Source organism: Synchiropus splendidus, chromosome 4, assembly GCF_027744825.2.
Source record: "Synchiropus splendidus isolate RoL2022-P1 chromosome 4, RoL_Sspl_1.0, whole genome shotgun sequence".
NCBI lineage: Eukaryota > Metazoa > Chordata > Actinopteri > Syngnathiformes > Callionymidae > Synchiropus > Synchiropus splendidus.
The window spans coordinates 1132808-1158857 of record NC_071337.1 but is presented as its reverse complement, the minus strand read 5'-3'; the positions used below and the strand labels follow the sequence as shown (position 1 = coordinate 1158857).

General features: G+C 45.2%; 2 protein-coding genes across 3 annotated transcripts in view; one reads left to right on the top strand and one right to left on the bottom strand.

Annotated features, from left to right (window-relative positions):
- snd1 (staphylococcal nuclease and tudor domain containing 1) overlaps positions 1-26050 on the bottom strand; it is a 135161-nt gene that overhangs the window by 62126 nt on the left and 46985 nt on the right. The gene's annotated exons all lie outside the window — the stretch shown is intronic.
- On the top strand, positions 19-25438 carry lrrc4.1 (leucine rich repeat containing 4.1). Of its 2 annotated transcripts, none has more exons than XM_053861857.1 (2): positions 19-238; positions 6133-25438. In XM_053861857.1, the coding sequence occupies exon 2, from the start codon at positions 13419-13421 to the stop codon at positions 16266-16268; it is 2850 nt and encodes a 949-aa protein (XP_053717832.1). In that variant the 5' UTR covers positions 19-238; positions 6133-13418; the 3' UTR covers positions 16269-25438. The 2 variants fall into 2 exon arrangements, 1 of the variants encoding a protein (XP_053717832.1); XR_008414341.1 differs by lacking the exon at positions 19-238 and having other exon boundaries at positions 3099-22478; positions 22604-25438.

Genomic DNA, 26050 nt, shown 5'->3' with positions numbered 1-26050 from the left:
TGTACAAAGCTGACAGGAAGAGTTGTGTTGTTTCCTCCTCGAGGATGATACTGCCCGTCTGAGCTGCATCACAACAGTGGTCAGCGGGACAGCTGTCAGGCCACGGGCCCAACCTCTGGCACCGGTCAACTCCAGAGGCGGTAGCTTCATTAACTCGGATCATACAGATATTTATCAGACCCCAAGCCCAGTCAGATGGTGAGAGGGTGAAGCGTCACCAGTGGCTGCAGCAACAGCGGTGAGTCAAAATATTTCAGATTTTTGGACCTGGATTGAAAAATATGTACCTATTGATTCTGAGTAGAGGAGGGCAGAAAGGCCTTATTACTACCATTTATTACTGTTCTGGCATTCAAGAATGATTTGCAATCAATCTGTTTGAGTACCTCAATTTCCCACTGAAACTTTGTGTTCAACCAAGGACTCTCTGCATCAACCCAGCATTGACGTCCCAATCCAATTTCCCAGAGGGAACCTCCCAAAGGGATTCATAAAGTAGCCAGCAATGATCACGGCGGCCATGTTGCTTTCAACTTGTTAAGAAGGCGGACTCTGTAAAGCAGTCATATCAAGACGATCATAGTCGTCTACATTGGAACATTTACATCAGAAATAAGAGCCTGTCGCATCATGTCAAAGGTCTGCATGAGTGCTCACTGACAACCAATTCAAAAACCACGTATGAGAGGCAACCACTTGTTTTGACGACGACAACACAACTTCAAAGAAAGTGAGGTCACTGGCTTGAGCTCCTCATGGTGACAGAGTTGTGTGTCCCAGTGAGGAGGAAACTCATCCCAAAGGTGGGAGGCATCAACTAAACTTACAGTAGCAGTAGCACTATGGTTTGGCCTTATTTCAACCGTCAAATGTGTTTCTTACTGTCATTAAACCGACGGTAGCAATATTGAAATATCTATTTCATAGGATGTTGCACAACAACCAGTCGTGATAAGTGGCATATTTGACTTTGAGTCTTCCGTTCATCAGTACAATATCATTTGGTTTTCATTTTACAGTGCTGCCAGTGAAAGGTGGAAGGTTTATCTGTGATTAATCAGTTATTTGGATGTAATTAATTGTTCATCTCTTAATCCCTGCCCAAATGAAGATGCAAGCAAATATGAAATGACTCATAAGAAAAGCATTTGGAGAGAGCAGACCTCTGCCAGGCAGCTCATTTCTGACCATGCTGTGATATTTCCCCTAAATTACTGTCCTCCATGTGTGTTTTCCATTTCATGAGTGAAATTCAAAGGAGCCCAGGGGCAGTGTTTCAAAGCCACAGGCGAATAGAAACAGAGGCCAGTTGAGCTTGCATGGCCATGTGGCTCAGAGGGGCTATTTCAGACCACCACCAAAATATAATCAGTTGTTGCTCGTCCCACTATCAGCACTTCCTGAAAACATCATTACAACCCGAGTACATACGGAACACACATTCTTCTATATGGTGGCAGAGGTCATTTTCAGCACCATATTAATAGCAACAGGACAAGATGGGGGTGGGCCAATGATTGAGTGGCTCTCACATCCTTTGCATGCGTGTTTGTTTGCATACGGATGAACGCAAGCCTCACCGAGGGAGATCAATGTGACTCTGGCTGGGTCCATGGATCACTGTCGGACGGTGCCTGCTGTCGGTCTGAAGCAGGTCAGGAACGGCTGTGTGCCCTAAACGGCCAGGTGAAGCAGCACAATCTGCAGCCTGTGTTCCTCTTCATCAGCACATAACTTGTGTCGGCCCACATCATTACTCTGAGTGAGCAGGTGGAGCGAGCGCCACAGGGGCGAAAAGAAAACAAGGGGACAAATGAATCCTCATCAATAACGTGTCATTATACTAATGCAAAAATATTAAGCATTTGAAGGCAGCGTTTGAAACGTGAAGGCAATTTCTAGTTACTGTGGGATAATGGGAAGGAACCAACAGGAGAAAACAGCCAAAGCCTTTAAGGGAGCACTGGTCGAACACACCACAAATATGTATCATGATAGTAAAGTAGTGGAGCAGTTTGTCCTGGTGACAGCATCTCGCCAAAATACAGTGAGCTTTCTTTCAAGCGTATGTTTCAAATGTTGACGTCGTCCTCTCCACAGAGTCCCTCATCATGCTCATGAAAGTCAAGCACAGTGTGACGTTACAGTGCGCTTGACTTGACTTGACTTTTCAATAGGCGGGGCTAATGTAAATATTTCAAACCGCAGAGAGTTCACACATGCTAAGGTGTCGAATCGCAGTCCAGTTTTGCTTTAAACCACACATCAGTACATTGGTTGCTCCATAAGTAAGAAAAAGGGTCGATGACACGCTGACGCAGTCAAGACTGACCTCGACTGTTTCTCAGTGCTGAATTCCAAAGATAATCAAGCTTCCATATTTGAAGTCTGAAAAAAGGGACTCGGAGGCCACAGAGCGAGAGCGAAGCACTTCACTGAACCTTAACAGCCTGGTTATTAAAATCAATAAACGCAATAACTACAATCCATCTCATTTTTTAGAAAGGGCCGACATGGCAAGACGGTCGATAAATATTGAGCTACATTTGTAATATAACTAATACCTGATAATTCTGCCTAACTGGATGGGCTGTGGGCGCAGTAGATGGTCGCTTTGGTTTGTTCTATAAGCACTTATCAATCGTCTGATCCGGCAGGTGCGGGGCACTGAACCCAGGAAAGCTAGGGCAAGTGGAGGGGACGGAGAAACACTGGACACTCCATTTTTCTCTTGCAATTCAAAAGGAAAACATTGGAAAAATCAATACGACATTATAAAGCCAGTGTCCCGTTTCAACATCAAACTTGATGTTCAATCTAAGTCAAGGAAGATGCAGCTCCACCATATATGGCGTCATTCTTCCCATCCATTAATTGCTGATAAATAAGGATTATGGCTTCTTAGGTGAGGAGCAACAGAAATCCATGCCCTTTGTTGCCAGTAAAACCTTTATGCAGTGTCACACATTACTCAAATACCCAATTCTTATGATCGCACTAATACCATTGTTGTGTGACAGTGACATTTCAGCAACGTTTGACAAAACCTCGGTGACCTCGAGGGGTGGGTGGGGTGGGGGCAGGGCCAGCAGATGAAAAAGTACGGTACGGAGCAATCACGACTGAGCCATAATCATTCGTCTCCGCCTCCTTTTCTATCCTCTTTCACCAGCTGACACGCAAAATGGCATAGCCGGCCTGTGTCACTCAAAAAGCCATTTCTGTCCTCCCAGACTGTCGCACTGACAGAGTGAGAGAATGAGGGGTAGACGGGCGAGCGGGTTGTCCGCCACAGGCATTTTTCAACATGGCTTTTTGTCAATTCCTGAGTACTGTTGAGCCGACTGAGGAGTATTTTAAGAAAGGCTTTGAGGCAATGAAGTTCCGGGGACATATTTCTTAAGCCGCTGTTTGTTGTTTCCTAGAAGGCAGCGGTTGAACCGTTCTGTCAGATAAGCAGCATGATTTCCAGTGGTGGATCTTGAAGCCAGATTACGGATGCCGAAGTCAGCCACATATAGAAATGCACAGCATGCAGTGACGCACGCCATCACAGAGCCTCCCATGCCTCAGCCAGTTGGGGCAAATGCCCAAGAGCAGGGCCAACTATGTCTGCACTGACTTCATCATCTGTGACCAGAAAACCAGTCAAAACAAAATGTGTTTTATCTCATTTTTAGTCCGAGTGCGTCACATTTGAATTGGACTGGTTTGAGACCTAGACCTAGGACACGGAGTGCAAGCGGGTGCCATCCAAAAGATTCTAACATGATCACCGCAATAGACATTGAATAAAGCAGCAGCACAGTTTAAGGAATCACAATCTAAAGCACACAGATATGGAGAGGAGCTTTCAGCCTCATAAACTATTTATCAACACTGAAAAAAAGATCAAGATCAAAATCCCTTTTCATTTATGTCCAACACAAATATTCAAGAAATATGAAACAGAAAATAAAGCACGACGCAGTGAAATGATCATTTCCCCATCAACCCTCGAGTTGTTAGCATGCTCATAAATCTTGGTGTTTGTATTCATTAATCTGCTGGTGCTTTTAGGGCAGCGGAGGCCACACACTTCCATCCAAAATCTGGATTTAGAACCACCTAAAGTATATTACTCATTTGAAATGCCTCTAAAATGAAGGCAAAAAAAATGGCCCGCATTAGTGGAATGAGATTTCGTGAAGAAGAGGGACACTATAAATGACAAGATATCAAAGGTGCAAGTCACTCGTCCCCATTACTTCTCTCTCTGTCCAGGCTTTTTAATCAGTGCTGCTTTAGGAGGGACGTGGTCTGACTGGATGATGAGCACCCACAGAGAGATGAAGGGGAGTGCACCAGACTCCAGATGTTTCACTCTTCTTTTGCTAAAGACATGAATAATCAAAGCTGGAATCCAAATTTTTAAAAGAATCTTTGGCTACTTTGCGCTCAACAAAGTCCATTGCGAGCCACTCGCCAGGATTCTCCATCATTCCCAATGAATTCAACTATGATACATGCATCAATGACAACCACTGCACAGCAGTAATTACCAAGGAGGCAACAAGCAAAAATCAAACATTTTTTTGATGAAACTATCGGGATATGCAGAGATCAAGTTTTACCATAGAAACTTCAGATAGTCAAGTATAGAAATCTTCCATTATGGGGTCCCATGAATGCACACAAGTAAAACTGCAAAGGAATGTGAACACAAAGATGGTGGGATAAAAAGAAAAAAAAACGCTTAGATCTCAACAAAACTGTAAATATATTGAGAAGTCATCTATTTTATTATTGTGTCTTTTTACACATGGACACTGGATGTTTATTACGATGACATTTTGAAGTACAACAACTGATTTTTACGCTCAACAAAATATGTCTTCAAACACACGTGAGCAAGGCCAAATGATAATGTCAGGGTTTACGCCAGGATTTTTTTTGAAACTGCAGCGGAACAGTTGCACGCTCTCACCTCCCCGAAAAAAAACTGGAATGCTCAACTTGAATTCCGCCAGAAACAGACTTCAGTCAATTTTAGGTTCCTTGCAGAATTTTTTGCAAATAACATGGCGCTACAATAGCTTCTCCACTACTAAAAGGAAAGAGGAGAAATTGTTTCTATTTTATCTTTATTTTGTGTCACATCCTAGTGAAATGCTGACAGTCTTTAAACTATTTTACATGGAAATAAAATGCATGGTTAAAAGGCATCAACTCAGGTCGTAAAACTAATTCATTTCACTCTTCTACGGGCAGCATAGTGTAAAAATTTGAGCGTTTGTCTCCGCAATAAGGAAGCAAAGAAATCATCCCATCCATGCTGTGCTGTTATAACAGCATATCAAACGTGGAGGCACGAGGCAGCTGTAAATACCCGTCCATCTGCAGGGTAATGGGAGACTTTAAAGACGCGTTTCCTTCTCAATAGCTGCTGACGCGTTTGTGGGGCCACTGTTTGTCACTTGCTAAAGACGATTCTCCAATGTACTATTAATTTGTATTCCGTTTGTTTTCCTTTGCTTAGATTCTCAGCAGCAGAAGGGCGATTATTTAAGTCCCCAAAGCTTTTAGACTATTTTGTGGTTGCCACTATAAAAAGGCAGCTTCACCTGTAAAGGCAGAACCGCACACAAGTTTGGCACAAAAGGTATGAAACGCCCGGCGTATAGTGACACGGCTCTTGTCCCTCTTGTTCACCCACACAGACATGTGTTGCCATGTGTAGCAGTAGTTTGGAGAACTTAATCGACATCTTAGCCTCTGCTCTCCTCCGTGACAACGTGGGAGGACTGGCCCTGATAGAATAGACTGTTGTGTTATTGACTTCAATTTATAAAGTGCTGCCTGCTGCTTTTTCCTCCTGGTCCTTTCAGAGCCAAGATCTCACTGGACACTATTGCAGTCTGACTCCAGGGGATAAACCCTGGCAATGCCAGTAAAATCACATTGGAGGAGGTTTTCAGGACCCGGTGTAAAAGGCCGGGGGAGGCGATGTGTTTAGCATTTTCAAAATATCTGCCTCCTCCGACATCAAACTCAGCAGCTGGCCACAGTTTACTGTGACTGATTTACTCTTGTGTTGGTAGAAACAATACTATTAACTGAATCTTTATTTTCCCCAACACTCGCTTGATGCAGGTGCAATTGACTGCCTGCTGAGGTCAAGACAACTCTGATATCACGGTTCTCACTCATAAAACGGGTGGATTGCCTTGACCACGTGGAAGGAGAGATCTTCCAGAAGCATCAGAGGTCTTGTTCACAAGTGATCCACGGACAGAGCAGTGCTTCATCAGAAACAAATCCATTGGTACATCGAGAAAGAGTGAGGTACTGTGGGCATATCTAAGCACAGCCACAGCACGTGGGAGACACAATATGTCTTGTTGATTGGGAGTGCTTCCAAACTCCTCAAGAAGAGCTGATGAAACGTAGACCACTATGGCATCTACGCCCACAACTCAACTTTGGACGGGTTATGGAGGAATGTAATAGATGTTTGGAATAGTTATAATAAATCTAAAGCACTTCAACTACTTCACCTAATAAGAAATGCAGATGAGAGAAACCTTTAAGTGGTGTTCCATGGAAGATGTCGCTGAGTGTCGTGGACACAGCAGTGGTAGGCAGTAGCTCTGACACAAACATGGGGCCAAACAAGAAGAGATGAAGATACTGAGGTTGGCTTAGACAGCGGAGTGTCAGAGGGGAATGAAACAAAGGACAGCAAATGAGTTCATGATGAAGGAGGAAGCAAAGGTGTGACAAAGATCCAAGTGAATGTCTAATGGCAAAGAAGAAGCTGCAGCACAACCCGTCCATTTGTGGTCTGTTCGTTTCCATAAACAACACAATAAAATAGTTTGAGTAAATCAAGAAAAAAAACAAAATTGAAGGCCAAATACTATTTACCTCTGCTGGCTCATTAACGATGGGGTCGACGGAGCCAAGCGCGCAGCTTCTTTCTACTGCTTCCAGCTAACACAGCGCTCAGGCTAATCCTGGCTCTGGCAGCCAGTTCCAACACAGCTCAACATAATGAAGCCTATTAGTGTGGAGACAATGGCTGCGAGTGAAGACCAAACATCCTATAACACAGGATTTGAGTGGAGGGGGGATCTCTTTCAAACGGTGTGCTTCAGTTTCCATGACCTGATGCTGCTGCCACTGTTCAAACGCAGAGATGCAAACATGCTCTGAAAGCACACACAATTCGCTCAGAACTGACCTTCATGGGACAAGGGAGAAGTCAACAAAGAACAGAAAAGGGATGATAGAAAATCCATGAAATTGCTTCATGATGAAGGCAGTTCTGTGCAACTTCCACGGAGAATCGACATATACCCAGATGGCAGCTGGATCTCAGTGGGATCTGTGTAGGAATCAGATTTGGGCTGGATCGACCAGACAGATATCCAGCACGGAGTCGGGTGCAATCTGGAATCTGATGGTCATATTTTGCTCGGATGTGGCCCTGATCTGTGCTGGACCCGGCCCGGGTCTGGGGTGCTGGTGTTTATTTTGCTATTTCAGGCCAAAACTGGCCCACGTGCATTTCGGATCCGTTTGGCAGATCCGCACAGGATTTGGTCCATCGTTCAAGCGGCATGTTGCTGGTATACGAGACGGATCCTTTATTGCATCTGGCCCAGATCCATTGTGTTATCTGTTCAGTTATCTGTTCAGATTCCATGAAAAAGGTACAGTTGTAACATATTCTATGCTTCTTATAATCTTTGGTCACTAGATTTATGATTCCACTGTTTTCTTCTCACCAAAGGGATAAAATATGGCGAAAACAATTCCCCCTTCTGCTCCAGAACAAACAGAACAGAGTTCAATTCTGTCTGAAACACGAAAGAGGAACCAATCAATAGGCCGACCTGCCTGCACGTGTGGTAAACAGCACAAGTTGAAATGTCGGCGCCGTTTTTGGCAAACTGAATCCCTTGAAAAGGAAGCGACCAAGCATCTGACGTCTGAATCATAGGGATGATGATGATGTGATTTACCTTCTGGGAGTCTACTACGGCATATGATCATCTCTTAATATGTTGGCATATGACTGGTGTGTCGGTGGGTGATGAGAGAAATGATAAACAGAAAAAGTCGCTCTGCTAAGCAGTTTAAGCCCTTCCCGGGACAGTGATAGCAGAGTGTCTGCGTGCATGTGTCTGTGTGCGTAATCTCCTGCAGAATTAATTCCTGTAAATTGAAATGAAATTGGAAAGTGAGAGTGTAGCCGGGGCTTTACCTCAAGGTCACTATCAAAGTTGAATGTACAGTTGATACGCATTAGAGTGTGTGGCATGAAAATTGGGCTGAGACCATGCGCTGAGACGATTCGCTCCTGATTAATTGCCAGTTACGTTGAGGTCACTGACTGTGAATGCGAGGAGCACCCAAATATATATACATTTTTTTACCCCTGGGTAGGGGAAGATTCTGCCAGCCAGCTCAACATCACACCGAGCAGCACATAAATAGGACGGTTCACCCATCTAATGTGATTGTCATTCCTACTATGACCGTCCGCAGGCCACCCCCCCAACACACATGCGAGCAGGCACAGGCTGCTGACCTACATGTGACTGGCGACAGCCCAGTTTTGCTAGCACCCGCCCCAGGGAATAGGTTTTGTACTGTTTGTGTGTGCCCCCATGAAAGACTGTCGCTGACAAGCTGGGCTGAAGTAGGTCGTGGTGTACCCTCAAACAACACTCTGAAACCCTCGAGGTCTTTCAGAGAGAAAATCCATTGAGCCTAAGGTTGAAGCAAGGGGCAACAGGAGCTTTGAACTGCTATGACACTTTCAAAGTCCCGCATATTTGACAGCTCGTCGGGTTGCCACTGGTCGCCGGTTTCTGCAGGCGAGGCCTGGCAGCACTCTTGTCAAGATAATGACTCCTACACTGTGAACGGCTGAGTCCACGTTTGACTTCACATGGAAGTTTAGGTGCTTTGCAACATCAGCTTTGGCACCCTTAGGTCCCGCCTCCGAACAAATGCTTGACCTTGGAACACGACTGACCTGACTGGCGACCAACTTGAGAGCCGAGGGTCGGTCACGAGTGACCAACTGTGACTGTTGGGCCGGTAATGACACCAACTAGGCTGTGAAAAACTGAGTGAGAACAAACTCGCCCTGGCTTTTAGCCTTCTACATTGCGGATACACTCTATTATCATGCCGCAAAGCCAAAAAAAAAAAAAAATACAGCTCACAGTCACAGTAAGTCAATATTAATTAGAGGAGCATTGACAGTAAGTGTGTTTCTGTGTAAGGAGGTACTTAGATGGGACATTTAACTAGCCCCTGCAATCTCCCCGGAACTTCAACAGTACGGAGGTTTAGCTAATGCCCTGTGTCTGTGTAGAATAAAGGCTCTATACTGATGTGCCACTGGGAATATCTTACTGTGCTACAGCAAGACTGACCTTTTCTCGCTGGCATGCTGTGCTTCCTCACTTTCCTACTCTTTCACACGCTTATTCTAGAGCTTGGATGGAGCGATGTACTCACACACACACACATACATACAGGCGGCCTGTCACAGCTCGCTTTACCAGCTATCAATTACCCACACTACTGCTTCCTGGTTTAATGGACACGAGGCTTGTACAAATCACTGGAGATAGAAGGCTGATGGGACAGTAGGCTGCGTTTGCTTTGCCTCTTTCCTGTGGCAGGAAGGTAAAGCATGTCTTGTTTACTCCTGTTTGCCTTCCTTAACATGACCTTTTATGGCTTTGTGTTGCCTGAAGCTCAGTTTTGTTGAAAGTGGTGCCCACACTTGAAACGCTCTGAGCGCGTGCAGAAGCAAGGAGGGAAGATTAATGAAAGAGAAAAATGTCCAGACCAAAGTAGGACTTGATTATGCAAGAATGGTAAAAGATGGTGGGGTTGGGGCTTGTGCTGCAGTCTCACAGCAAGGAGGCTGTAGGTTCGATTCCAGTCTTCTCTGCATCCTTACTGTAGTAGTGTGGATGTGTCCAATTCACCCCTACGGTCCAAAATCTGCAGTGGTGATATGGTGATTCCAAATGGTTGGTAGGAGTGAGTAAGTGTTGTGGTTGGATGTTGGTCCACATGTGGCGTGATTGGTTGGCGACCTGTTCACTGTGTCCCTCGCCTCTGCCCAAGTATCTTTTCAGGAATGAAATAAAAACCATTTCCCTTGACCAACTGCTACCCAGCAAATAAGGCTATAATAAGACGACATTCGTTAAAAAAGGCCTGGGACTCAAACACGACAATAGCGACTAATTTATGACAAAAAAAACATGTGGCACCAATAACAGAATAAATGTGATGAACTTTCCTTTGGCCGGAAGCAACGTTTCAGAGCACAAATTCCAGGTATGACAAAACCAAAACGTCCATGATGAAGAACTAATAAATGAGATTGAGCCGATGGACGGAAAACGTTTATCAAATGTTAAAATGTGACTAATCACAAAATTAAAAAAATATATATTACAAGAAAGTTTTAAAAAAAGACAACAAAAAGACACAGATTTCATGAATTTTGGTGCCAAAACGATAACATTTTCTTTCCCTCAGCTGATCTGATCAGGGCTATCAGCTGTAGAAAATGTTGGAAAGGCACAGCCAATGTCATCCTTTTGATGTTTAGGTGGGTTGTTTATTTACATTCCACTTTCTGTTGCATCAGATATGCAGTTCCCGCTGCACTTTCTACGATGTTTCCAGTGAAGAGGCTGGACAGCCTGATATAATTTCTCCACTTGATTACAGCGTCACAAAAGAGTTGTGTGAACTATTTTTGCCTTTCTCAGGACACCGATCGACCTGCTCATGAACAATAATTAGTCCTTGGAAGCACAAAATGGTTTATAAAACTCAGGTTTCTTTTCATGTGGAAGAAAGGCTGTAGGGTACATGGACTCCATCATTGGCAAGACACTGAATAATGGATCACAGCTGATGAGGCTGACCACTCTCTGCAGCCCTGAGAAAAGTGTTTGAAAACTGTCAATTATAATGTGTTCCATGTACCAGACAGTCTTTTTTGAAGGAGGCATTACATTCTGTGATAGTGAATAGGATAATAAAAAACAAATTTAGGGCACTGGTGAGGGAAAAAGTACAGGCTGAGGAAACGACAAAAACGGCATAGAGGGACACGAATGTCGGGGGCAGATAACACAACGCATTTAAGCAAAACAGAGCTCCAAGCAGGATGCGTCAGCACTCCATTCATGTTTCTCCATCAGTAAAGGACAAAATGATAAGGGCGAGAGCAAGGACAGGAGAAGCGAAAGGGGTGGAAGAAAACGGAAGCAGCAGACAAGAGGACAGGAGACCCATCTGCCTGCCTCTTCCACCACAACAGTGCTGCCAACAGAGGCGTCACAATGGCTTGCTTAGCACAAGCAAGAGACCGGTAAAAATCTGGTTGCCGTGGGAATGCCACCGTCCGGTTGTGCCTTTTGCTCGCATTGGTAGTCTTTAATTTCCCCGGAGCCACACAAAGCCCCGCCCCCGAAAAAAAAAAGTATGAGTATTTAAAGAGTGCACAGGAGAGCAAGAGTAAAATGGTGTTTGAAGAGGCAGATTTCTAAAAAGGTCTGAGTGCTTTGAGCTCTCCCAACTACCTCAGGACACTGCAGAGACAGCAGCAGGGAGGCAGGGAGAGAAAGCGAGGCAGAGAGAGAGACCAATAGAAAGCAGGGGAAGAGAGTGAGCGTGTGAGATGGACAGAGCGAGAGAGCGACAGAGAGAGAGAGAGATGTGCCGAGAGAGACCAAGCTGGTGCACACTCTCTCTTTTGCTGCTACAACGGATCTTTCCACATCGACGCTACTGTTAACGTCACGCCTGTAAGCAGTGCGCTCACCATTGGCTTGCCTTCCCCCGTTTTCGTCCTCTCCTCAGTCGGATGCTATGTTTCTGAAGAGGTGCTGATAACCACCAAGAAAAGAAGAAGAAGAAAGAACTGGAAGAAAAAGGGAGTAAAAGACACAAGCCAGGGAGAAGAAGGAGAAACAGCGCACCACCCCTCCCTCTCACTCAGCTAAGCACCCCCACTTCTCGGAGAACCCCTTTCCATCCCCCATTCAACTCCTCCAAGGAAGAAATTGACGGATTATTGGGAAGTGCACGGGAAGCAGGCTGCAGCTGCTGCTGTGTGCACTTTCTACTGCTGCGATACACTCTGCAGAGATGCTGTGAGTGTGCGCGATCGCTGCTGTTGCAACCATGGCTCGAGCGTGGGGTCTGTTAACAAAAAGAAGCAGCTAATGAAGGCAGTTTTTGCCCGTCTGTTTTAACCCCCTCGCCAGGCACTCCAGGAGGGAAAGGAGACGCAAAACAAGAATAACCAAGCGGACACGATGCCTCATTGAAAAGAGGCGCCACGGAGAAAGAAAAGGGCTTCCCGACCGACCGACTGACTGATCGATCGATTGACTCAAAAGTGAACTGAGGAATACAAAGAGAACACTGTTTTTTTTCCTCTGGGTTGTCAGTCTTACACAAGCATCACAACCGCCAAGGGACGTAACGCTGCGAAGGACTTGGATTTTAATTCAACCTTCATCTACCACCGGACCATCCAACTTCTGTGCCCCCCCCAATCCCCTTTCTTTTTTCACCTGCAACGGCTTTCAGGACACAAAATGCGTGCCTTTTTCCGGACAACTCTGCAATGAGGAGCAGAGTAGGGCGATTAGCACTGGGATCAAGCTCGCGATTCCAAGGACAGGAAAGAGAGGAGGCAGCAGAAAGAAGAGAGCACATGAGCGCTGTTGCTTTTGGAGCCTGACTGGATTTCTATCTTTTTTTTTTCTTTCTTGGTTTGTTTTCTTTCTCTTCTGACACGGAAAGGACACGGACACATAAAGGCCTTCAAAATGATTCTATACGGATGTGTGGATTTACAAAAGTGATCGTCTTGGTTAAGCTCTTGGGCGTTCGTACATGTTCTAACTGAGCAGATATTTTAAACGGCTTCTTTTCCTTCTCCTGGAATACACGTACTACTTGTATACATAACACAGCTCTTTCCTATTGATATAAGGAGAAGTAATATATCTCAGTGCAAGGATCTGTAAAATAACTTGAGGTAGGTGTCTAGTGCTTCGATCCCCCCGTAACGACCTTGTTTACCATTTATGTTGTTGAGACTTACCGACATGATCCTCTCATGCATGTTTCAAAGCAAGCACATCTCCACTGCCCTTTCAAATCAGAATGTCTCAGAGTACAGTGCAAAGATAGAGAAAAATATCTGAGCCCACTAACGCTACAGTGAGAGAACCACAATAACTTGTCCTTTTTTTTTTTCTTATCAAAACATTTGTATATTTCTGGCACACAATCCCCCCCCAGCCCCTCTCAAGAACCCCCAAAACACCCGATCCTCCCCCCCAGATGATGCTGAATTATGAACGTGCCACATCATGAGTCTCCTGGGGCGGGTAGCTGTGCATCGTGCCAGGAAAGCCGCCCTACTCTGTGTAGTCTTTCTAATGGCGCGTGTGTGGAGCAGCACCTCCCTAGCCTTGGCAGGGGCGGCAATGTCTCAAGGACCCCAGGGCTGTCCACCGCAATGTTCCTGCAGTAATCAACAGGGGAAGGTGGTGTGCACCAGGCGAGGCCTCACTCGTGTGCCCCCAGGAATTCCTGCCAATACGCGACACCTCAATCTAATGGAAAACGCCATTGAGGCGGTGCAGGCTGACTCATTCCGCCACCTGCACCACCTTGAGGTGCTCCAGCTTGGGCGAAATGCCATACGGCAGATTGAGGTGGGCGCGTTTAATGGACTTACAAGTCTCAACACTCTGGAGCTTTTTGACAACAGATTGACAGTGGTGCCCAGTGGGGCCTTTGAGTATCTATCCAAACTAAGAGAACTGTGGCTGAGGAACAACCCCATTGAAAGTATTCCCTCCTATGCCTTTAACCGGGTGCCCTCTCTCATGCGACTGGACCTTGGAGAGTTGCGAAAACTCGAGTACATCTCAGAAGGGGCTTTTGAGGGCCTACAAAACCTTAAGTACCTCAACCTGGGCATGTGCAACATACGAGGGGACTTGCCAAACCTGAGTCCCCTGAAGGGTCTCGAAGAGCTGGAGATGTCTGAAAATCATTTCCCTGTGATAAAGCCAAGCTCCTTTAAAGGGCTCCGCTCCTTGAAAAAACTGTGGGTCATGAACTCGCAGATCACAGTCATCGAGCGAAATGCTTTTGACGACCTATCTTCACTGGTGGAGCTAAACCTGGCCCATAACAACTTGAGCTCTGTGCCACATGATCTGTTCTCCCCGCTCAGGTACCTGGTGGAACTCCATCTACACCATAACCCCTGGAACTGTGGCTGTGAGGCGGTGTGGTTAGCACGATGGCTCAGAGAGTATATCCCCACCAACTCTACTTGCTGTGGACGATGCCACTCACCTGCCAACATGAGGGGCAGGCAGTTGGTCGAGGTGGAGAGAGGTGAAGGAGCGGCCACCCAGTGCTCCGCACCATTTATTGCTGATGCACCTAGAGACTTGAACATCTCAGCAGGCCGAGTCGCTGAGCTTCGTTGCCGTACAGCACTGATGTCATCGGTACGCTGGTTATTACCAAATGGAACTATACTGACACATGCCACCCGCCATCTTAGAATATCAGTCCTGAATGATGGCACCTTAAATTTCTCCAACGTCCTGGCAGGTGATACAGGCACTTACACCTGCATGGTGTCCAACGCAGCTGGGAACTCCAACGCTTCAGCCTACCTCAATGTGAGTGCAGCTGAGCTTAACACATCCAATTTGAGCTACTTCACTACGGTGACAGTTGAAGTACTGGGGCCAACAACTGAGATGCCCAAATCGAAAATGACAACAGCAACCGCTACTGCCGCTGGAGCGGCTGGAGGGGGAGGAAAAGGCCTGGCAACAACGACAACAACAGCGTCCCCTTCTGTCTTTCAACCAGTTTTCATCTCCACACCAACTGTGCTGCTGCAAAGCACCGACAGTACACAGGGAGCAGCCAAGCCATCACCAGGGCCAGGGGTCAAAGGAGCAACTGGCAAGCCAGGAAAGTCTGGTCCAAGTCTAGACGAAGTGATGAAAACAACTAAAATCATAATTGGCTGCTTTGTGGCTGTCACCCTCCTTGCTGCCGTCATGCTTATCGCCTTCTACAAGTTGAGGAAGAGGCACCAGCAAAGGAGCACAGTGGCAGCAGCACGCACCGTGGAGATCATCCAGGTGGACGAGGAGGACCTTCCACCCCCAGCGTCCGCAGCCCAAGAGTCGTCCCTCACACTGCCTGAAATCCGGGACCATAACAGCATTCACAAACTTGATTTCATCAGCCACAAGACTGACTATAGCTTTCACAAACCCAAGACCGAATACAAACAGCCGGATTTCACTCTTCACAAGCCCAAGGCAGAGTACACCACATATAAGCCAAATATGGATTTTGCTACACACAAATCCATAGCCGCCTACAGCACTCATAAATCGACACCGGATTTTAGCCTTCACAGAGCAAAACCAGACTACAGCCCATTTAGACAGTCCTACAACACTCACAAACCAAAAGTAGAGTACAGCCCATTCAAGCCAGACTTTGGGACCCACCCAAAAGTACGATCGGAATATAGTCCATTCAAACCGGATTTCAGCACTAATCCCAGGCAAAAAGCGGACTTCAGCCCATTCAAGAGAGACTTCAGCACACAACCAAAACCCAAACACGACTACAGCCCATTGAAATCGGACTACAACACACACAAAGCAGAATACAGTCCATACAAACACGACTTTGGGACCCATCCAAGACCTAAGGCAGAATACAGCCCCTTTAAGCCTGACTACAGTACTCAGCCTAAACCCAAACCAGACTACAACAGTCAAAGACAAAAAATTGACTTTGCCTACAAAACAAAAGACCCCTACAACTCCCAAAAGTCAGGGGCAGACTTCAGCGCCTTCAAGACCAATTTCAGCCCTCACAAAGGAGATTACAGCGCCTTCAAGTCCGACTTCAGTCCCCACACTCAGAGGCCCAAACATGACTACAGTCCACACAAAGTGGACTACAACAGCCCACATAAGGTGGACTTCAGCACTCTAAAACCCAAATACAACACCTACAAACCATCGGGCCACGGGGCTAAGTGGACGGACAACAATGTTGGGAACTCTCTGCCTCGAACCTTACCCAGCACCATCACGGCAATGGCAGAGCCCTTTGTCATAAAAACTCACACCAAGGAGAAGGTCCAGGAGACTCAGATTTAAGAGGTCTGAAAGACCCCAGTTTTTCTAAAGAAAAAAAAAAGTCCTAGCTCATGACCCCTTCTGTCATTTCCTTTTAAAATCATGCAATAGAATGCACAATGAAAAAGGGACAGCGACTACTTTTTTGTACAGAGTGCGACAGTAGAGACTGCTGATTTTCTTGTTGTACATGCTTATAAATAAATATATATATATGGACATTTGAAAAAAAAAAAACATGGGCTGGTGATAGAGAAACATATATTAAAAGAAATTGAAACTATTTTCTAACTTGTAACTTCTATTTAAAGACAATGAGTTGTTTAAGATGCTGTCTTGACTTTGACATATGAGAATAGTCTTGTTTTCAAAGAGGGCATTCTGTGTGATTTTTACACCATGCTGAAGAGAATGCAGTGATAGCGAAATATTTATACAAAGACTTTCTTTAACAAAAACAGAGAAAAGGTCAGTGTCGATCTTTAGAGGTTTATCTTGTAAAAGCACCAAGATTTGTACTGTGCCAAATGTTATAAATGCAATAAAAATGATTTTTGGAAGAAAAAAAGGGTTGCTAGAGAGAGATGATTTCCCCGTTCCTTTTCTTCTGCCATTTACTGTAACGATCAGCCAAGTGCTTTAGACACTGCAGTAAGACGCTGCAGCTATGCTTTAACCCCGTGTGTGCTGAGTGGCTCAGGCGGAATAAATGATGTGCGAGTAACTGGTGCTTTGAACGTCAACTGCTTTTGTACCGTCACTTTTACTCAGTAATCTCCATATGGTTTGATTTGCTGTGATGTACTGCGCTGTGGTTGTTATAAAACTGGCCAGAGTAAGACATTTTCAAAGGTTGTGAATGAACTCAGGGTAAATGTTTTGAAATGAATGATAAATGAACACCAAGCAGCAGATGCAGAGAATTACACTGAGGTGTATCCTGTATTTGGACTTCAGAAAACCGCATATTCTCAAAAGTAATCCAAAGATAATACCCTTCAGTGCGCCACGACTTAAATAGCTCTGCACTTTAAGAGGCAGAATTATGAACACTACTGAGCACAAGCACAGAAGAAACAGCTCAAGCTCCAGGTGAAAACACCTGGAAGGGTACAGAGAGCATGCTGGTCTGCTTTTGGAAAAGGTGTAACAATGTGTAGCAAAAGATGCTGGCAAATCTGTGCATTAGCAAGTGTGAGACCCATCGACATAAATTAGACGGGAGCAAAAGGACAAAAGGCCTTCCAGGCCTGAAGACACATTCTTAAGGTCGAGTTTGGAAACAGGGAAGCAATGTAATAAGGAGTGCATTTTGCTAATGTGACACTGAGATATTAATGTTTCGGATGAGGACAGTGATCCAAAGGAGCTCTGATAAGTGTAGCATTATGAGATATAAAAACTGCATGGAGGGCTGTCAGACGATGCAAAATGGAACAAGCTAGAGAGCAGACAGAGCGAGCAAGGAAAGCCCAGCTAAGGTGTGAAGCAGTGTCGTGTTCCAATCCAGCTCCATTTCCTTCAATTGCCATGGCTGAATTGAGCAACAAATAAATCACTGCAGTGCACCGGGGCAGTCGCCCCTGATCACTTGGCTACCATCAGACACAATGACATCAGCCATGGCCTTTTGGTTGGCGGCTCCCACCTTCTCACCGAGACGACGATGCCGTTGTTCATGAGATGTGAGACTGGAACGCTCAAACTGCATTGACATAGGGACAGCGTGGCGGTCTCAGCCATGCGAGCGTCACATGTAAATGCCCATTCAGTATTGTACTAACGATTGACCGATTTGCTGACTCATGGCTGAGAAAGTCGCTTATGCTCCAGTGATTTGATGAGGGTGCGTGCCGAGGCGTTCTCATGAGAAATGTTTACCATGCTGACTTGGGGAGCATTCATACTGGCTGAAATGCTAATTGTGTCATAAAGTGCCAACGTGTGTTCTCACAAGCTTGTGTTTTTTTTGTTTAGCTGATAACGGGGGGGGGGGCGCGTCAACAGCATGTTCAATTCCAAAGTGTTATTTTATGGGGTCACAAACAACAGTGCCATAAAAGCCTGGTCATACTAATCAGTCAACATGGTTAGAGGGTCATCCATCAGCCTGAGAGCGAGGCACTGGCAGGTACACCGCGTCTTTCTTTCATTCTCTGAAGCAGTGCCCACTGCAGTCCCGAGCAGGAAGTGAAAGAATCCAGTCTTATTAAACAGTGAGGGACAACAAACTGCGTACTCGATGGTATCAAAGACGCAGAGCTGTCGAGACAAAGGGAGCCAAAGGAATGATATAATGAAGTCAATAGCAGGCAAACAAGACGCAGCTCATTTAACAAAATCAAAATTAGAACCAGAAAAGAAGAGGTGATTAGTCCTTAGACAGAAAAGCAAAGCAAGAGGAGGGAGAGAGAAGGAGTGGAGGCACATGAGAGAGAAGGAAGCAAATGTGATGCAAGAGTGCCAGCTACAGATGGAAAGGGGGATATATTGCTGGGCCGTCATGACTCTGCTATGACTGGTGAATGGAGGGGTAGGAAGGAAGAGCAGGAACGGAGCTGAAGGGACCATCAATGCCGACATTTAGATTTAGCATGAGCAGCCACTTTCACAAATCTCTCTTGAATACATGTAGTAACAACAACAACAAAAAACAAAATGTTCATTAATTCAAACTTTTTTTGTTTGCCATTAAATGTCAACTTATTTGGTCCATTCCCCATTGAGTTTTGACGTTCGACAATTCCACGAGTCACATTACTTCATTCTAAAGCAGGATGAGTAGACATCATTCCATTTCAAGATGTTAAATTGAGAAACTAAGATGTCAAGTTAAATCCAAAAAAGAGGTCTGTGAAGAAACTGGGTGGTGCAGTTTTACATTAGTGATAACTTCTGATGGAAGTAGGATGTGTGATCTCTCGGGTACATGAGATGAGAACTCAGGGCCCTGATCTTTCCTATATTTTTTATTCATGCAAGATTAACCAGAGAAAAAAGAAACACGATAAACGTGTATGGACTGTACTGTTATACTGTGTATAATAAAGTACCACACTGTACTCTGCATCAAAACAAAGTCATATGAACTGCAAACATTGTAAGCAATTATATTCTGGACGAGGTTCCAAACCACATCCTGTGATCACAGGCTAGTAATTGTGCATCCAATCGCCGCCAGTGTGCTAGCGAAGCTGAGGCTATTCTGAGCAGGCCTGCGAGCTGCTGCCTGGTGAGTCAACATGAGTCAGGGCCAAAGATTTGCTTAGTTGTAATGTGGAATGAAGGGAGCCAGGACTCACCCTATTGTTACCACGATGACTCCCCGCCACAATTTGAGAGAATGAGCTTAATATGTCCGTTCAGCAATAAGTTCCAGCAACTATCTTCCACCTCAAAAAATGATTCAGAGAGACTGCTGGCCATTTAAATCACTGGCCCCACCACTCAATTTGTGTGGTACCCAATGAGACAGACTTATTGCTGTTTTTTCCAGGTGAAGAGAAAAAAAAATGCTATATATTCTTAGCAAGCAGAGACGCCGCCGCCTCACTTTTACGATGCTGTCCAGCAGTTGAGCAAGAGAGTGTGCGCTGTAAATCACTTCCGAGGGCAGAGAAATGAGGGGCTGAGCTGTGTGAGGAGGCAATGTTGCGGTTTGTGTGTTCACAGAGCAATAAAAAGCACAAGCATGCAGAGCCAGGACCAAATCCTAGTGACCACAAATGTCCTCACCATTCCATCAGCAGATGTGATCAGCAGAAAAAGGAAATAAAATAAGTGGATTTGTTTTGATGAAAACTGGATGACACATCGGTATGAAGTGTGTGATGAGGTCACAAGCCACAGTGGCATCTAAATGCGTTCTTCATGTAGCCATTGTGAAGCTAAGGTTGTCAATGGCAAAGCCCATTACTGAACTTGGTGTTTCCATAGCAACCCAGGTGACATTGATATAGCTGTATCAGGGGCGGAATCATAAAAGATGTCAGAATCATAGCGAGCGCACATTTATTAAGCCGGCAGAGATAATAAGGCTTTTGTCAAAATCTGGTATTTAATGAAGCCCTGGCTCGCAGATAAACCTGGAGACGTGTGTTGTTCCTGTAGCGGCAATCGTATTGAACGTAAAATAAGGTTCCCTTTCAGGTGTTTGAGCTCGTCATTGCACACTAGTTCAGGTAGGCGCCGCGAACAAGATCGAGCCAGGATTCCTTTGTTGAATGTAACAGCATTAGCAGGTGTGAACACAATGGTTACTGCTTTGCTGCCAAAGTGTGATGTTAAAGATGCAAACCAAGAAACAGGACTGCGACGTGTTATACATTCAATTAGCACAGTTCCGCCTCGTCGATATATCAACACTGACATTTGAGTGGAATTCAAAGTTCAGCAGTCAAAATATGAGCCACCATGAGAAGTTGGTCAGAAATCCCCTGGGGCTAATTGCAAGCCACAACCCTTTCTCCAGAAGCCCAGGAAAAGTGACATTACATTTTACACAGATAAAGATTAGCATACAATAAACCAACAGAGAGCAGGAGGAGGGTACAGTGTTTGGATTTAAAGCGACCCAAGTCAGTGGTGAGTATTGGCAGGGGCCAAAACACCATTACAATCAGAGATAGAAAGGAGGACGGTTTAAAGACCAAGATGAAAAGCTGCTAAAATGAATTGCGAGAACATGGGTGAACACCATCTCCCATCCATATAAAGTATCATATTCCAAACAGATTCGCTGAAGTTTCTCCTTCAGTGACAGGAAGATTCTGCTCGAGTATGAGTATGAATAACTTCTTGATGTCTGTGTGCTGGGATCTCAGTGAGCAGAGCCGCCCACTCGGAATATTTGTTGTCTTGTCAAGTGAATTAATACCCCACTGTTGTCAGCATGACATGGTCGGGCTCATATTAAAATCCAAAAAGGTAAACAATAGTTTTTCTGAAGCAGAAGGACGACTCAAAAGGTGATTGTGCATCAATAACACTTGATTTGTGGCTGCTAAAAACGGCTTTGAAACCAAGTTGCAGGTCACAGTGTGCCAAAGGAAAAGAGGATGCAGCGGGTTTACAGCTTGTAAAAAGGAGGCGAAGGGATGAAAGAACAAGAGAGAAGGATACAGGGTTTAGGAGGCTTGGCAATCATTCACCCTCCCACTTTGTAGGCAGCCAACGACTATTTGCTCACAGCAGTACATGCATCCATTACATTGTTCTAAGAGATAATAACTCTGTTTATGTGCAAGGCTGCGTTACATTGTGGAAATAATCATCCTGATGCTGAACTAAGTTCACAGATATATCAAGAGAGCAGCAGAAATCATTGGAAACTGTGGTTCTGTCAGTTCTGCCTGCAAATGTCACAAGAAAACCAAGGGCATCCTGACAACAGCAGTGAGACAAGCCTTGGCCAAAGACAAGGATCACGGAGGGATCCATCCGCGGCCAATTCATTCTCATATCTGAGCAGTAATCTCTCCACTTGATCTTGCGGTTTCACAGCAGTGTAAGTTACAGTCCATACAAGACGCCCTTGTCTCCGTTGAGAAGGAGGGGTTCTCTCCAGTCGTGAATGTCTCAGCTACTCACCCCCATCTCTCTGGTCTGTGCCACATGCTAATCAGTAGCCTACACCCAAATACTTCCACAGAAGCCTCCTATATACACATGGCCATTTCATAGCGCCAGTTGCCATCGGAGATATAAACAAAAGCACAGGAAAAGAGGTGGTAAAAGCCTCAAAACAACTGATATCGGAGCACAAACAGAAAAGCATAGATGAGAAAATCCAGGGTTTCCCACCTTGGGAGAAAACTTTTCTTTTCATCTGCATCTGAAAAGAACCAGTCAGTTGTATGCGCATGTATAAGATGCGGTGCCTTGATTCGTCCTTGCAGCTGTGAGGCTGCAGACGCACCCGGTCACGGTCAGACGGGCTGTAGCTACAGGACACAGGAAGCCAGAGACCTATATGGGAGCTGCGTTCCTCGGCACCATTGAGAACCAGAACAGGAAAACAACTTGGCTCACTCTGGCACTGTCTCTGTCACCGAACATTACAAGCACAATCATGCTCATGCAGGTCTCGTGTCTTCGTCGTTGTTGGCAGGCCTGGAGAGTGAACTACATCTGTTTCAGTTATTTTCTTGGCCAAGCTCTTTAATGATTCGGAGATCAGACGAATGTGACTCAGCGCACTGAAGTGAGCATGTATAAAACCACCTCTCCAAGGTGAGGAGACATTTTGTTGCGTTACCTGCATCTACCATCAACGTCAGCTGTCCTGACGCAAAGCTGCCAGATCAACAGCAATTCGGTTCGCCTTGAGCTTTTGCATGGTCTGTTCTTTCTTCCAGGTCAAGCAGCGACAAAGAGAAACCATAAGGTGGCAGAAACTGTCAATTGCTGACACAACACATGTCTCGCAGGGGCAAAAAAGGAAAGACAGAGTGGACGAAGGACGATGTTGGGTTGGGGCAGGGGTAACTGTACAGACATGGGGACCCTGTGCTGGGGTTAAGCAGGGGTGGCGAGCCTTTTCTTTCTTTACTCCGATACGCTCATCCATTTCTGTATAAAAATAAATGAAAACAGGGCCCGTCAGACAGAGAAACAGGAGGACAAGAGGAAATGGGACTTGCTCTTTAGTAGTCTTCTCATGGCAGCAGTGTGCATGGCAATTTTCATTTCAGCTAATAACACATGATACTGCTGGTGAGTCCATATCCTGTTTACCTGCCTTTGGCATAAAAACCGAGCATCGATAAAACTCGGTGTTGTCTCTTCATCAAAATAACCATCGACAGTGTGAGTCAGTGTGCCTTTGTTGTAAAGCCAGAGTTGTCAAGGGAACCAACAGAGCGACTACACTGCAGACCCATATTGACATGTACACACACAAATAACTGACCCTTTCAGGACAGAAAATAACCATGTGCTCGCTTCAAAAGTGGAATATTGGCCATGAATGGGCTTCCACAATGGGCCGTGTCAATATTTCTCTCTGCGGTTTTATCTTTGTATCCGATGAAAGCAGGGATGAATGTGCATCTGTCCATCACACTGCACAGTTGGGTCACAGTTACCAGCAGAATGGGATCAAACTGTGCATCAATAAAACAATGGCGGCCTGGAGACTTTTCCTCAGAGGGGATCATCAGAGATTCTGTTGACATATGGTGAGGCAGAGAAGTAGGTTTGTTTTCTAGATCAGGAAAAATGCGGGGCAAAAATTCTCTTGACTCCTTATACCTCAAAAACAAAATGCTCCCAGAGATGAGGGACAATATTCTCAGATAAAGTGCCTTATCAAATTGAGCTCTCAGTGATGTCTCGACACCGTGAAGCATGATGGTGGATTCATAATTGGCTGGTTGTTGGGGGCCTTTTTAAAGATTAAGACGAGCCAGTGAGTTAAACACATATTTCTGAAGGCAACCAGCTGAGCTACAGTTGAACACTTCAGATATTTGTCCTGTATTCCGCTTCACCAGTTGTGAGCGCAGAACATTGAAAAAGTCCCACAACACTCTTCTACATCTCCCCTTTTCCACATTAAACTTTCTATCGGTGACCAATCACAAAGAGGGTTGTGGTCAGAGGAGAAGATATTCTAACTGAGGCACTTCCACTGGACATCATTTAACACCAAGAATGTTTCTTTAACTCATGTATGACATCTAATGAGCTATTGATCTTTGTATTTGAAAGAGGATGTTAAACAGCAACCATCTATGCTTTCCTTGCTTGTCGGACCTTGGTCTGAAGAGATGCAGGGACAATAGACATCATTTGAATTGCAAAGTACTTAAAATAACACATATTCAATGGTGTAGCATTGATGACAAAAACAGAATACGAAGTTTCACATTTTGCATCCTCTGCCCGCTTCCGTGTAAATGCCAGCGACTCTAACAACTAAATGAAGAAAGTTGATGCACGTGTAAAGAATAAATGAGCCCAACTGTGTCCTGGTATATTTAATCGCAAATTTAACAAGTTGCCATGGTAACAAGGTTGGAGACGCTGTTGCCCGGAAACTCAAACAAATCCCAATATCGTGTTGCTGAAGGGAAAGAACAGAAAATCTGAAACATAATTAGTTTGACCATCAATCTATTGAAACTAAGGCCAACTGTCCAAACAAATGAAGAACAGAATCGTCAAAATAACTTTATGAAATACAATACACAGCAAACCAAGATGGCAGCATCAACAATTGTCGATGGAAGATGACACTGTTGTACAATCATAAAGCAGATGTCTGGTGGACGGTGATGACATAATGACGGACAGGTGGACGAAGATAAAAGACAAAACTGAAGTGCATCCTATTTGAAAAATACGTATTATTGTCATTTACCATCAATTATTACAACTCAATATCATTTAATTATATTTTGAAGAAATTTATTTCATCACACTATTTGCTACTGACAGAAGTCAAACAGTATGGATGTTTTCTATGATGTGTAGTGTGCAGTTAACATAACTGAACTGGACACTGGGTCACAGCCAGTACTTTTTTGTTTGTCTGACTTCAGCATGTGGTGAGTAGAAGTGAACCCACAAGGCATTTGCTGTCACCGCAGTCTGTTAGGGAAACCACGGCATACATTTTTCAGGCTGTGTACTACTTGTCTGAGACTGAGGATGCGTAAAGCCCACACCCATGTGTACACTGAGTACTTGGAACCGAGAGGCGAGGGGAGGTGGGCGAGCGATTGTCAAAGGGAAGCACGACTGGTGTCACGGGCATTTTGCCAAAATAATTCAAGCGTGATTGGAAATCAATGTTGGAGTATGGGGGCTGTGGAGACAGCCAACACGGAACTGCAGCGATGAAAAGAAGAAGAGACAACGCTCCATTTCATGAGAGCTGGTGTGTAGCATGTGTCAAACTAACATGGCTAAAAAGTGAGCCAGGCAGCTGGACACCTCAGGGCCTCAGACCGGTGTTACGGTCCATCATGAATTCCCACAAAACTGCAAAATCTGACGACGTGACCAAGCTGTGGGTGTTCATCAGGGCTTAATCAAAGACTCAGCAAGTTACTGCAGCAGAGAAATGAGCTATGGAGGACATCTGGGAAGCACAGCAACTCATCAACACTCCACCAAATACTGCAGGTGTCAAACCATCACACCAGTCAGTCGGAACAGCAGCAGACCAAGTATGATAAAGTCCCGTGATTACACATCCCACTGTTGGACTTAGGAATTCGATTCCGAGAGGGCACTTGGCTCCAAATAGGCAGCTATTTTGGCAATCGATTGGATACCAAGTTGATTAAGACGGGCGTCAGTGGAAGTGAAAAACAGTCTGAAAATGCGTCATATAGCAGCGGGACAAAGAGAGCTGAAATAAATCCCTGATATATGATGATCAGCACTAGCAAACATACTGCTCAGCAGAGTAATCTCTCAATCCTTGATGTGAACTCCGGGATGAGGGATGAGATTAGGACCATTGAGAGGTCACAATAGAATATGTCATGGCCTGAGGATGGTACGTTGTACGCCACCCAGATCACCCCTCCTCATTTCTCTGTCACTTCTTAGGACTACGAGTCGTTCTCACCTCAGATATGAACTGATGACAGACGTCCGCCACGGCTGTGACAGAATGTGGCGTTTCACAGCCAAAACTTATTTTACAAGGAAATAGTGGAAACACGCTGCATAATACAGGGCGTCTTGATTGAGCCACGCTGCTCTCACCAGACACCCAGAACAATGGCAAGAAACCAGGCTGGGTGAAGAGGAGAGTGCAGGCAGAGTGAAATTGGGGGGACTGCTGGTAT

Bases quoted from the DNA above. Each gene is read 5' to 3' on its own strand.
- lrrc4.1 (XM_053861857.1), top strand. From the start codon at position 13,419: ATGAGTCTCCTGGGGCGGGTAGCTGTGCATCGTGCCAGGAAAGCCGCC.